Source organism: Terrapene carolina, unplaced genomic scaffold (genome assembly GCF_002925995.2).
Source record: "Terrapene carolina triunguis isolate 2854851 unplaced genomic scaffold, T_m_triunguis-2.0 Scaffold93, whole genome shotgun sequence".
NCBI classification, from domain to species: Eukaryota; Metazoa; Chordata; order Testudines; family Emydidae; genus Terrapene; species Terrapene triunguis.
Genome location: NW_020664444.1, coordinates 2,761,141 through 2,773,831, shown reverse-complemented (window position 1 = coordinate 2,773,831; position 12,691 = coordinate 2,761,141). Strand labels below are relative to the sequence as shown.

Below are 12,691 nucleotides of genomic sequence, written 5' to 3'. Positions count from 1 at the left end.
GAACTGCACCATTATACATTTGTTAATTAATTGCTGAGAAAGGAAATTTCCAAAGGAGAGCAGGAGTGGGTGTTCTGACTCTCCTTCCAAGACCTGAGCAGCTCTTGCTGCTGCTGGCATCCCTTCCTCTCTCCTCAGTAGCCCATCTGCTCTGTGCCAAAGGCTCTCATGTTAATGCACACTAAGCTTTAGCTTCCAGAAAGTTTCAGTTGGTATTAAAGATCGCTTTTATGGCTCCAGAATAGATGGCTTAATCATGTGTCCCCCAGGGCCAGCACTTGCCTGTTCTGCAGCTGCAGAGAGAACATTTTCTTTCATTTCAGTTTATTCAACTAGTTCAGTTCAAGGACTAGTTCATTCAAAGTTAAACCAACTGGGCATTGAAAAAGAAGAAAAGCTTGTTTTCCTCTTCCATTCTATGACTAAAAACTAGGTGAGAGAGGATGAGATTTACTAGTTCTAAAACGTTGAAGGACATGGTGACCAGAAACAATCAATTTAATGTACTAACTACAGATAATACTTCCTTTGTATAATCATTCAGTTAGTTTTACATGCAAAACATATGTTGATCAACTTTTGATTTTTTTTAATGTAACCAGCATATTTAAAGTAGTTTTATTTAATAAAAAAATTAATACTGTTTATATGACTTTAAATTGCATTTGAATTTCCATCAAATAGAATTTGACACAAATTGCAAGTAAAAAAGTAATACAGTAATTTGGTAAATAAGAAATGCATCATTTACCATTTTCTAATGTAAAAATGTAAAAATTAATCTGAATGTGTGTTAAGCTATATAATTGTTTAAATAAATGTGTAAATATATAGTGTAACCTCCTGATTAGCAAAAAGAAGCACCAATGTTAGTGTAAAGGTTGTATTTGGTAGTAAATCAACATGTTTTAATGGTTACCAACCAATGAAAATCAGCCTTTCTTTAGGAAAATAACTAAAAGATACAAATGCAAAACATCATTAAAACTGATTATTTAAATCAAGATTTTCTGATTGCTGATTTAAAGCATGATTAAAATCAAAGATTTAAATCACTTTGATATAAATCATTCCCTGCCCATATTTCAGCAACTGATTTGCCCTTGATTTCAATGGGAGCAGGACTGGGAATGATGCTCAACATTTTCTCAAGTGGCCAATGATTTGGTGAGCCTTAATTTCTGGATGCCCCAGTTGAGGCAGTTGAGTCCAAGAGCACTCGAAGAGCTGGGGCGGGGCTGGTTTTGAGCTGCTATAAAACCTGCAGTGGCAGGGGACCCCAGGGTGAGACACCCCTGTGTAAGGAGTGAGTGGGCAAGCTGTGCTGTTCAGAGCCCAGGACGTATTTGAATTGGCCTTGCCTGGGGAGAGATGCAGAGCATCTGAGTCCAACAGCTCTTTCAAGTGCTTTGGATTGTGAGGAAACGTGTTACCCAGGGGCATGATGGGAATTAGCAAGGCTGGGGGAGCCCAGAGTGATGTGAATTCTATTATATGCCACCACCCAAGCTGGTTTAGCACTTCAACAAACTCTAGTTCAGATGCTTAGTCAGTGAGTCAGTGGAACTTTCTTTAAAATTTGGCAGCAAACATGTAGGGTTTAGTATTATTGTTCTGTATTTCATTGTAATGATTTTAATAGATTATAATAAGTTTAGGCTTTAACATTGATTGGCAATTTTAAATAGGTTTATGTTTAAAAAATAAACGTGCATTTAATTTAAACAAAAAAACCATTATTTAAATTTAAAAAAATCTAATTTAAATGTTAAAAAATCTGAATTTTTTATTTAAAAAAAAATCATCAAATTTTTATCCACCTTAAATAGGGGGCACACAACTCAATGTTAGTGAAATCCAGGGCGAAAAAGGTCCAGAACGTGCCGTGATGCAGGAAGGGAATATGAAACAGGAACCAAAAGCTTGTTGGGTTTTGATTTTATTCCTTGTTGGGTTTTGATTTTCCACCTGCAGAACGGTTCGAGTTTACAAAGGCAGCAAAAGCTTTGGCTTCACGTTACGTGGACATGCCCCCGTGTGGATTGAGTCCATTTTGCCTGGTAAGGAAACCTGACGTTACCAGGTGACATTGAGCTTTACACCCAAGATCTAGTCTGAATGGCTGTCAGAAACATTATTTGTTTTTATTACTTTAGCATAAACTCTCATCCCTTTGACGCTGTCAAGCTGCTTTTCCCCAGAGTATCTTTATGAATCGGGCATTTTCTAGTGAAGTCATTCTTCCAATAGACTAACTTCCCTCTAAGCAGAGGCCTCCTGTAACCATGTCCACAATCGGCATGTTTCTTTGTCAGCAGCCTTAATGCATCACGCACTAAAAGACCAGTACAACTAAATGATACGTTTCATTTCCTCCTATATTTAGGCAGCCCAGCTGAGAAGGCTGCTCTCAAAGCTGGGGACCGAATCTTATTTCTCAATGGGCTGGATATGAGGTGAGATGCTGGCTGTTAAAACTGTCTCTTAAAAATGGCTTAAATGATGCTGCTTAATATGCAGCAAGCTTAAAACAAATATAAGGAAATACTTCTTCACACAATGCACAGTCAACTTGTGGAACTCATTGCTGGGGGATGTTGTGAAGGCCAAAAGTATAACTGGATTAAAAAAAGATAAGTTCATGGAGGATGAGTCCATCAGTGGCTATTAGCCAAGATAGTCATGGATGCAACCCCATGCTTAGAGTGTCCCTAAACCTCTAATTGCCAGAAGCTGGGACTGGATGGCAGGGGATGGCTCATTCAATAAGTGCTCTGTTCTGTTCATTCCCTCTGAAGCACCTGGTACTGAACACTGTCAGGATACTGGGCTAGATAGACCATTGATCTGACCCAGTGTGGCCATTTTTATGAGAACCCAGGATAGTGTGAAATAGCCAGGCACAACTGTGTTCATGAACATGAGAGGTGTGCAAGTTTGTGAGGAAGGATATAGTAGGTATGTGCACTAAGTGGCTACTTACGTAGGATGTGAGGTGCTTTTGTGCAAGGGGTGTGTGTGTATAACATATATATGCAGGCATAGATGTCTCTGCAGTGATCCTGGCCTCATGCAAATGTTTTATTTTAATATTATCATTTCTGTAAGATTGGTATTCCAGAATTTTGTCTTCCATTCCCTTCATTTATTTACAGATCATTCTGCCAATAGCCATGCATAATGCATGAAATAATATAAACAAGACAGCTCTTAAATGTAACAGTCCTGGAATCTCTGACTCGAATCAATGTCAATTCAGTTGTGTGTGTTATGTAGTGTGGAAGGGGCAAGGTACAAACCAGTCCATGAATCACCCCGGAACAGGATCCTGAGCATAAAACTACACCGACCATAGTAGTTCCACCCAGAACTACTTTTCTCCACCTACTATTTGCACAAACAAGGATTAAAAAAACCAAAACAGTCCAACCCCACCAAACCTCGGCTTGCTCTGTGTCCCATTACACAATGACAGTAGCATTTATTCTAGGGCTAAATCTTACTGTACAATAAGCAGAAGTGAAGTGCTAGAACAGTCTGCATGGTAAAAGAGTGATTCAAGTTTAAAGGTTAAACATCTAATGCTGCTTTGGCTGGTTCCCGAGTTCTCGATTTTCAGCTGATCCAGCAAACTTTTGGCTGAAGCAGCAGCCCCAGAAAACAGATGAGACTATTTGTAGATTACCCTCTGATCCTGCATTTTGGGAAACAGTGTCTCGGGTCTGCTTGTACTTTATCCAAAATGGCTGTGCCATCAGCAGGTAAAATGTGTTTCGCCCTCACTTTGGATCTTCTCTTCACAGACAAGGCTCTGTGAAAGTGTATCTTGTTAGATGGAAAGATCAGTTAAGGAGTCTGTCAGCATGAGCTGCAGAAGTGCCTGCATCATTAGCCACAACAGACTCCTTGACTCCCTCCATATACGTGCTCTGTAGTTATTCCATGCTGCAGGCATGGCCGAGAACATCCCACAAATGTTCTACAATGAGATCCACTGCTGCCCGCAAGCTAGTTCTGTTCTGCATGGGATAGATCACCAGGAGCAGAATTTGCTCCTACATCTCTAATGCAGAGCTGCAGCCCCGGGAGACTACAGCTAGAGTACCATACTCTACCTCGGTCTGAGCAGCATGCTGAATTTATAGTCCCAGTCGTAAAGATGAAGGCAGCTGTGATCGTCTCCATTTTATACCAAGGGGTGCAGCTGTCAAAGTCCTGCCATTGTGCCTTTGTTTGGGTGTCCCTCCCAGACTTGTTATGTTCCTGTTAGGTGAATCCTACTTTTCTTGTCAATCCTTTTCATCCTTAGGAGACTTCAGAGATGCCCATGTCACAAATGGTGGGTGCAGTGTAGACTCTGAAAGTGTTATTTATGTGGGTTCTCTTTGTCTGGCTCTGCAGGAATTGCTCCCATGATAAGGTGGTGTCCATGCTGCAGGGCAGTGGGGCAATGCCTACCCTGGTTGTGGAAGAAGGGATGGTCCATTTTCCAGTTGGTAAGATTGTTAAAGAGAAATGCACAACAGGTAGACAGAACGGAAAACCTGGAGTTCACTCTTGAATTTGCCATGTCAGTGCATGGTGGGGCTGGTGGTGGGGTGGAGATGACTATCCTTCAAACCACTAAACCTGGTGGAGGAATCTGCCGGGTTTCTCCTATGCTCCCCATCAAATTTCGCATGTTGGCTTGAGCCTGACACTGCTCCTGCGTTAGCTGGAGAGTCACTGGACAACAAGGAAAGGTAGTTCCTCCTCCAACGGCTGAGCATTCTTCCTCTGCTGTCAGAGTTGCTGCTGCCAGTCTTGAGGGAGCAAGCTTGGTCTCAGCCCCACACAGCTATCCAAGGGATCACCGTACTGCTGTTAGTTTTCTGGGCTGGCCCTTCAGAATGACCTGCGTTCAAAGCCTGTGTGTGTATATGACTAAATGAACACACCTGTGCATATGTTGTTGAATATGTAATTTTGTACATCTTATTTAATGTAACTCTGCTGTGTTCATGAATAATTTATCCTGTGTAACTTGTGTACTTGTTGGTAAGAATGTCAGAGTCATCGGAACATATGGGGCAAATTCTAGTGTTTCACCAGAACAACTCCATTGACTTCAGTGCAGCGGAGAGGAGAGCTTGGCCCACCATGTATAGGTGACTGAAGCTATGTCTACACTGCACTGCAATGTGGACTGTGGGGAGTGGGGTGGGGGGAGGGTGTGTAATCACAGAGTGCATCAAAGTGCTACGCTCTAACTACCCTGTGTGGCTGCTGGTGGCGTAAACTAAAAGGCGCATTAATGTAGTCCTCTTTCAAACAGGAGCACAGTAACATGAACTAGATACATTTTAGTTCATGCCAGCAGCATGCACTTGGGCCAGTTAGAGCACAGCACTGTGGTGTGTTCTGCAGTTCACACTCCCATCATCTGTACTTTGGCACATTGTAGACAAGCCCTAAATCATTTCCTAAGCCAAGTAAGGACAGGCTCGGTCAGTATTTTGTTGGAATGCTGCCAAGGAACTCCTAGCCCCAGGAAATACTATTGGGATTCCATGAATGGCACTGTTCCCTTTCCCTCACTACTGAATCCATTCTAGAGCCGAGTGTTAGGGGCTCGGTGCTGCTGAAGGTGCTGTCTTTTGGATGAGAAGGAAAACTGGAATCCTGGCTACATAATAGTAATAATAAATAATACTTATTTCTTACATAGCACTTTGCATCAGTAGATCCCAATGCACTTTACAGTCTTCACTGGATTTATTCTCCCAGCACCCTGGTGAGGGAGGGCAGTGCTATTATCACAGATGGGGAACTGAGGCACAAAGAGGCTAAGTGACTTGTCCAAGGTCACACAGAAAGTTTGTGGCGGAGCAGGGAATTGAACCTGGAATGCCTAGGCTTGTGCACTAACCACTGGACCATCCTTCCTCTCAAAAAAAAGTGTCTGGTTTTTAGTTCTGATGCCTTGCCAAATGCCTACTTGGGTAATTACATTTTGCAGCCCTAAATTCCCTCTCTAGGTTCTGTTGGATACAATTTTCTTTATTTCCTGTCTCCAACGGTTGTGAAGTATTGCTGTGCACTGTTAAACAGCTGCTGTGTCCCACTCCAGAGGTGTCTGTACTTCAGTGGTAGGAGCAGTACAGCGTGACTGTGGCAAAGTAATTTGACCTCTTTGTGCCTCAGTGTACCCAAGTATAACATTTGAAGTACTGCACTCAAAGAAGATGTTGCGAGGGCTAAGTACATTAATGTTTGTAAAGTGCTTTCAGATTCTCAGCAGAAGGTTCTCTAGAAAAAGAAAGTATATGATTTTGTGTATATTTGCTATTCTTAAAAAGAATCCTTCACTTTAGAAAATATGACTCATGAGGGGACGTAAACCACGTCCAAAAGAGCAGAGAAAGGTCTAAAAGTCTCTTTTTGTACTGATTACATTTCAGGCCTATTGAAACAATAGAAGCTCCATGATAGTTTACTCTGTTTATATTGGTTCAGCACATTTGAGAATGGCAAGGTTAATGATAAGCTGTGATTCAGCCGGAGTATCTTCTTCTGACGAGCTAAAGTATCCTGTTCACCACATTGCTTTTCAGTGGCTGAAGTGTTTTTGTAAATTAGTCTGTTAGGTCTGTTTATTTTGAGACAAAGATGCACACATGCTCCCTTACACATTCCTTTTAATATCGGCCTTGGTGGGTTTCCACTCATAATTCACACACTCTGCGTTACCTCGCTGATCTGGCCTTATCAGAGTCCTTCCTACTGATAAAAACACAGAGTCCAGGATGCCTGGGCAATCGAAGCTGCAGGTATACAGGGATCAGAGACTCAAAGATTGAACCTGTTCTTGGAAGTCTGTTCAGGCAAGGCTCCCAGTGAAGTTAATGGGAGTTTTGTCTGAGTATACGTAAAAGTGGAACAGTTAATTAAATGAGGACAGAAGGTTTTGAGGATTGTCGGATACAGCTTTAAGGCCATGCACATTAGTTTTGTTTTTTCCCCCCCCCATAGGTTTGTTTTAAAGGCTAGAGACCCTTTGGCCTTGATAGTTTTTCTTCTCCAAGGGAAGAAATTCCTTGTAGTTACAGGGATAGGTGTGGGTGGACTCCCTTCTTGTCTTTTCACAACAGACTGGGCTGCAATCATTCCCAGCTCTTTAAATCACTTCCCCTCTTCATGCTGGAGTGCAGATTCCCTCAGAGGTACCGGGGCTGAAACTGGATTCTGATGCTAAGATTCATTGTTGCCTCCTGTTCTTTATCCATGTAATAATCTCTTTCCTTTGTGCCCATGTGCTGCAGATTCTGAGTCTGCTGACTCCCCGAACCCCTCCTCAGCCCTCACCTCCCTGCAGTGGGTGGCAGAGATACTTCCCTCTAGCATCAAGATCCAAGGAAGGACCTTCAACCAGCAGCTGGAACGTCTGTTGACACCACCTGAGCGCTACATCGTCTGCAAATCACTAGAAGGCTTCTTCCAGCATCGGTAACTTATTAAATGCTGTATTCCTTTAGCTGGTGGTGGTGGTGATGTCCCTGATTACAATCTGCTTCTTGAATCAAAGCACTGAACCTCGGTATTGATGGCAGATGACAGAACAAGGAGCAATGGTCTCAAGTTGCAGTGGGGAAGGTCTAGGTTGGATATTAGGAAACACTGTGTCACTAGGAGGGTGGTGAAGCACTGGAATGGGTTACCTAGGGAGGTGGTGGAATCTCCATCCTTAGAGGTATTTAAGGCCCCGCTTGACAAAGCCCTGGCTGGGATGATTTAGTTGGTGTTGGTCCTGCTTTGAGCAGGGGGTTCGACTAGATAATCTCCTGAGTTCTCTTCCAACCCTAATATTCTATGATTCTATGATTGGAACAGACATTAGCTTTATTGACCATATCAGCATTGCCTGGATACCTGCACTGTACTGATTATGGTGCTTAAGGACTTGATCCTATAAGATGCTGAGCACCCTCAATGCCCACTGACTTCAATTAGAGTTGAAGTCACTCAGCACCTTGCAGGATCAAGCCCGAAACTCTTTGTTCTTTCCCATTATGCCTGGTCCCAGAGTAAACCTGGGATGGATTCTTTGAGTTGTTATAAGGCCGGGAAGGGATCTTCCCAGAACATTGTAAAGGATTCAACTGAAATTTCCTTACTTTCTTGGCTATGTTCCCCAACTATCCGCGAGGCCCTGTATCCCAGTGACTGTCACTCTGGATGAGGAGATGTGGCCATTGCTCCCCTACTGAGATATTCAGGGCTGCTGTTTAAGCAGCAGCTAAAAAAGGGTGCTGGAAGGCAACATGAGGTGCAGTTTCCCTTCTCCCACAAGTGATGAGCACCCACTGGGATACTGATCTGTATTCCATGCCTACCCTGTACATATCCATCAGAGAAACCATTAAGATAACAGGGTGGAAAGCCCCATCTGGCCAGATGCCCAGCCCACTGAGGGGTCAGGGAATTATCCAAACCTATTACCTTTTGAAATTCACCCATAATTGCCCCTTAATCCAACATAAAAATTACCTTGTTCTTTTCATGCAGCTAGGGGTCTCTGGCTGCCTGGACAGGCCCTGAGCCAACAGCATGTCCTGTTCTTACAGTCAGCCCCTTTTGTTTAATTTTCATTGTGTTTTATGCCTCTCTTATTGTTCCTTTCAGCATTTTGGCTAATGTGTTCCCTTGGCCTTAGCACAAGAATGCCTCCCGCTGGCAAACTTTTCTTCCTGTAATTGAACACATCCTCTTTGCCCTGCTGCAGGCCTTGAAACTGATCTTATGGAGGTGTTGAGAACTTCAGTAATGCACTTGTTTTCCACCCTTGACCCTTAATCTTTTTCATACAGTGCTGATAAAGCCATCATCAGGCCTGACATTTGGATATTAGGAGTGATAATGTCCCCGGATGGGCTGCTCAGAACCATCTTTCTTAGAGCCTTGGCATTCATTGGGAAAAGCAGCCTGGCTCCCCTCTCCCTTCTACTGGATATTAGTTACTATGGAAAGTTTACAGGTGTAAATGCCAGTGGCCAAATCCAGAGCTCCTACCCAGAGTGGTCAGGCAAACTCCTGCTGACTTCGCTGGGAGCTTTGCCTGAGTAAGGACTGAGTACAAATGGAGTAGGGAGCTGACTGGCCCATTGATTTCACTGGGAGTTCTGAGGGAAGCTTTCAGAATTTATCTCCATGGAAGATGAGGGACTGTCCATGGTGGTATAAGCTACTAAATACAAATGCACCAATAACAGCACTGTTCATAGCACTTCTCCTTCATTTCTTCTTCACCTTCAGGGCATGATGCTGCACACACTAAAATCAATGGGAGCATTACCACCTACATCAGGAAGTGCAGGATCAGGTCCCTACTTGGCAGTGTCTCAGAGCTCAGAATTCCACACCTGATTAGTTACCTTTTAGCACCTTGGCACTGGCTGAATGAGCCCTCCTTAAACACAGATTGTGCTAATCCTGCCCCGATTAAGCAGCATTCGTTGCTTTGAACTCTCCTGAGGCAAGAACAGTTCTGTATAGATTCCCCAGTCACGCACTCCCTGATGGAGCAGAGGATGTTGTATTCTGCATTTTGTTTCGATGCCGGTCATTAACAAGATGCAGTTTTGCAGCCTATAGGCCTGATCCTACTTACATTATAGTTTTGCCCTTGTCTTCAGTGGCAGCAGGATTGTGCCCATAGATATTAAAAGTAATGAGTCTAAGGCTTTGTCTACACTGGCAACTGAATGACAAAACTTTTGTCATTTAGAGGTTTTAACCCCTCCTCCCCTCCTGAAAGGCAAAAGTTTTGTCGATGAAAAGCGCAGGTGCTCCTGCCCACAAAGCTACCGCCGCTCATTGGGGGTGAAAATTTTTTGTCAGCAGGAGAGCTCTCTCCTGTCGTCAAACAGCGGCTACACTGCATGCCTGTACCTGCACAGCCGTGTGGCTAAAAGGTGCGTAGTGTAGACAAAGCCTAACACTTCCTCTCTCAGGTGCTGCATTCACCTGTGGCTTGGTCCTTCGGATACACCAGCTCTGATACACCAGCTATACGCCACTGCAAGAGACAGGGAGCTAGACTTGGTGGACTAGTGGTTGGATCAGCTGTGGCACCTCCTATGTTCTCATTTGATTTCGTTTGTGTATAGTTTGCCATGGTTGTCTGAAAATGAGGGACAGCAAAACAGAATTAGCTGCTCAGTTACATGCTAAAACATTGGAAAGGTCAGAACTGTACGATATAACACTGCCTGTCACCGACTAACATGCCAGACGTTATAATCCCAGTGTCTCCGTCTCGGACAATGATTGAGTGTATTGAGGACTGCAAATGGCAAGCCAGGAACATACATTGCTTCAATTCTCAGCATCCCTCGGGAGGCCAGTGCAGATGACTGGTAGCCAAGACTCCCAAGTTTTGTTTTCAATTCTGCCACCGATTTGCTGAATGATTCACTTCACCTCAAAGACTGGCCAGCCCATTAGTAAAATAGGGGTAGTATCTACCTCACAGGGGAATAGGGTGGGCTCATTACTTAATGCTGATAAACCTCCTGAAGATCCTTGAATGGAACATGTGCTTGAGATGGACAGAGTATGATTGTCTCAGGTGCTGTGCCAGAGATGTAGGTAGCCAGAATAATGAGCAATCTTGGCCTTTGCTCAAAGCTGGAAATGAACCTTCAAGCTTCTGTGAGGTTCAAAAAAGTTTGGGTAACTTTGTGCTACTTCCTCATCTTTGTGGTTTCCCACTAATATAAACAGCTTCCATTTCTCAGGTGACCACTGCACTGGGATGGACTAGTATCTTAATTCTTTTACCCTGGAATTCTTTGCTACCACATGCAAAATACAGTCTTGGCTCTTAAGAAATCAGTGACGTTACTCTTGATTTAAATCAGCATCACAGAAAGCAGAATCTGGCCCTACATAGAGAGTTTCCTTCCACTGATGCAAGGTTGCCCTTTTCAGGCTAAACAGTCAAGCCGTTTATCAGTCCTCTCTGAGGCTTAACAATCCTTTCCCACTTGGTGTAGAGATTTCTACACCATCTTTACATGGCACCATTGGGGAGACCCAGTCCAGCCTTTGCTGCAGGCTGCAGCTTAAGGGTCTTAACTATGCAGTGGCTGTCTTCTCCACTCAGAACCCCCGGCTTCACTTTGCCCTGGGCCACTTCCTACTTACTGCCTGACCAAATCTTACCTCTCCCTGGGGGTTCTCCTTCTTCTTCCACCTATCTCTAGGCCTCCTCCCAGGCCCTTTCCAGTAGTCTCTAGAAGCCTGCTTCCTTAGCTCCAAAGGGGATCAGCCTTAGGTCTTATCTCATCCTCACACTGACCAAAGAGCAGTACTTTTTATAGCCTGGCCATCACATGGTCCTTGAGTCACATGCTCTGGGACTGCTGCAGAACTACATTTCCCAGAATTCTCTTGCTTTAAAGAGTCAAGTACCAGTGCCAAATGGGCTGGCAGTGCCTGCTTATAAAGGGCCCAGTACAGTTACACAGACAAATAAGAGACAAGCCCCTGCCTACAGGAGCTAAAATCTAAGTTAGATATAGGACAGAAAGAGATGAAACAAAAAGGGAGTTTTCATGGGAAGGAATACTGCAGCAAAAGTAGGTGATCATTGTCTTGCCTTCTCTTTTCAACTGTGCAGGAACATTGATACTCTCATAGTGGATGTGTATCCCGTGCTGGACACACCAGTCAAGCAGGTCATTTGGCAGTTTATCTACCAGCTATTGACATATGAAGAGCAGGAGCACTGCCAGCAAAAGATTGCCAGGTTCCTTGGTTACAAGTCAGTGGCAGGTGAGAGGAAAGCTCCTGTATTCTGACATGTGCATGCTGTGTCTCATGACTTCCCTGGGGATTGGGTCTTGTTGCATGTTATCACATTGTCAAGAGCAGCCTAAGATTACTGGAGGTTAGGTTGAATATCTTGTGTTGTGCTAGGGCTCGAAAAAAGTGGTGAATTCTCATTGGAAAGGGTGGCTTGCCAGCCTTTCTTGAATGGGACAGAGCTCCGGGGCCTGATTCTCCCCTGCCTTGCACCTTGTATAGTCACTCACATCCGTGAAGACCGGGTGTAAAATTCTACCTGATCAGAATGGCAGTGTTGTACATCCACTTTGCACAGGTGTAAATGACTATCCAGGGTATAGGACAGTGCAGAATCAGGACCCTCTGTTTCTAGCCCTGATCATTCATGAGATATTGATCTTTAAACCTGGGATTGGTCCAGGACTGAAGGCTGCTCTTCCTGCACCTTGGACCAGTGTAATTTTGGGAGGAAACTCCGCATTTTGGGGGAAAGAAAGAAAAATATTTTTGTGGTAGGTTGTCTTAAAAATGCATCTGAGACAGTCGAAGAGCTGCCTAATGGATGCAATTTCTCCCCTGATGTCACCAACATGTGGCATAAATAAATGTCTACAATTAGGGTTCAGTTAAAATTAAGGACCATCAAAGATCACACAAAGAAAGTGAGAAACATGCTTGATTCCAGCCTTTGCCTAGGAGGATTTGTTCTATCACAGAGATTTAGGGTGGCATTAGCAAATCACTTTGCATCCTGCAGTGAAGGAGTCTGCACCTACCTTTTCTTACTTGTCACTATCTGTTGTTGCTGTGGCAACATACAAACCAACTGTGGTTTGCTGTGGATTATGTGCTTCACAATCAGACA

The 12,691-nt window shown here is 43.8% G+C and overlaps 1 protein-coding gene across 1 annotated transcript in view; it reads left to right on the top strand.

Annotated features, from left to right (window-relative positions):
- GRID2IP (Grid2 interacting protein) overlaps window positions 1-12,691 on the top strand; it is an 88,619-nt gene that overhangs the window by 49,129 nt on the left and 26,799 nt on the right. Inside the window, exons 5-9 of the mRNA XM_026650560.2 lie at window positions 1,975-2,060; window positions 2,387-2,456; window positions 4,402-4,496; window positions 7,302-7,485; window positions 11,660-11,803. Coding sequence (XP_026506345.1) covers window positions 1,975-2,060; window positions 2,387-2,456; window positions 4,402-4,496; window positions 7,302-7,485; window positions 11,660-11,803 — 579 coding nt within the window. The remainder of the gene's footprint in view (window positions 1-1,974; window positions 2,061-2,386; window positions 2,457-4,401; window positions 4,497-7,301; window positions 7,486-11,659; window positions 11,804-12,691) is intronic.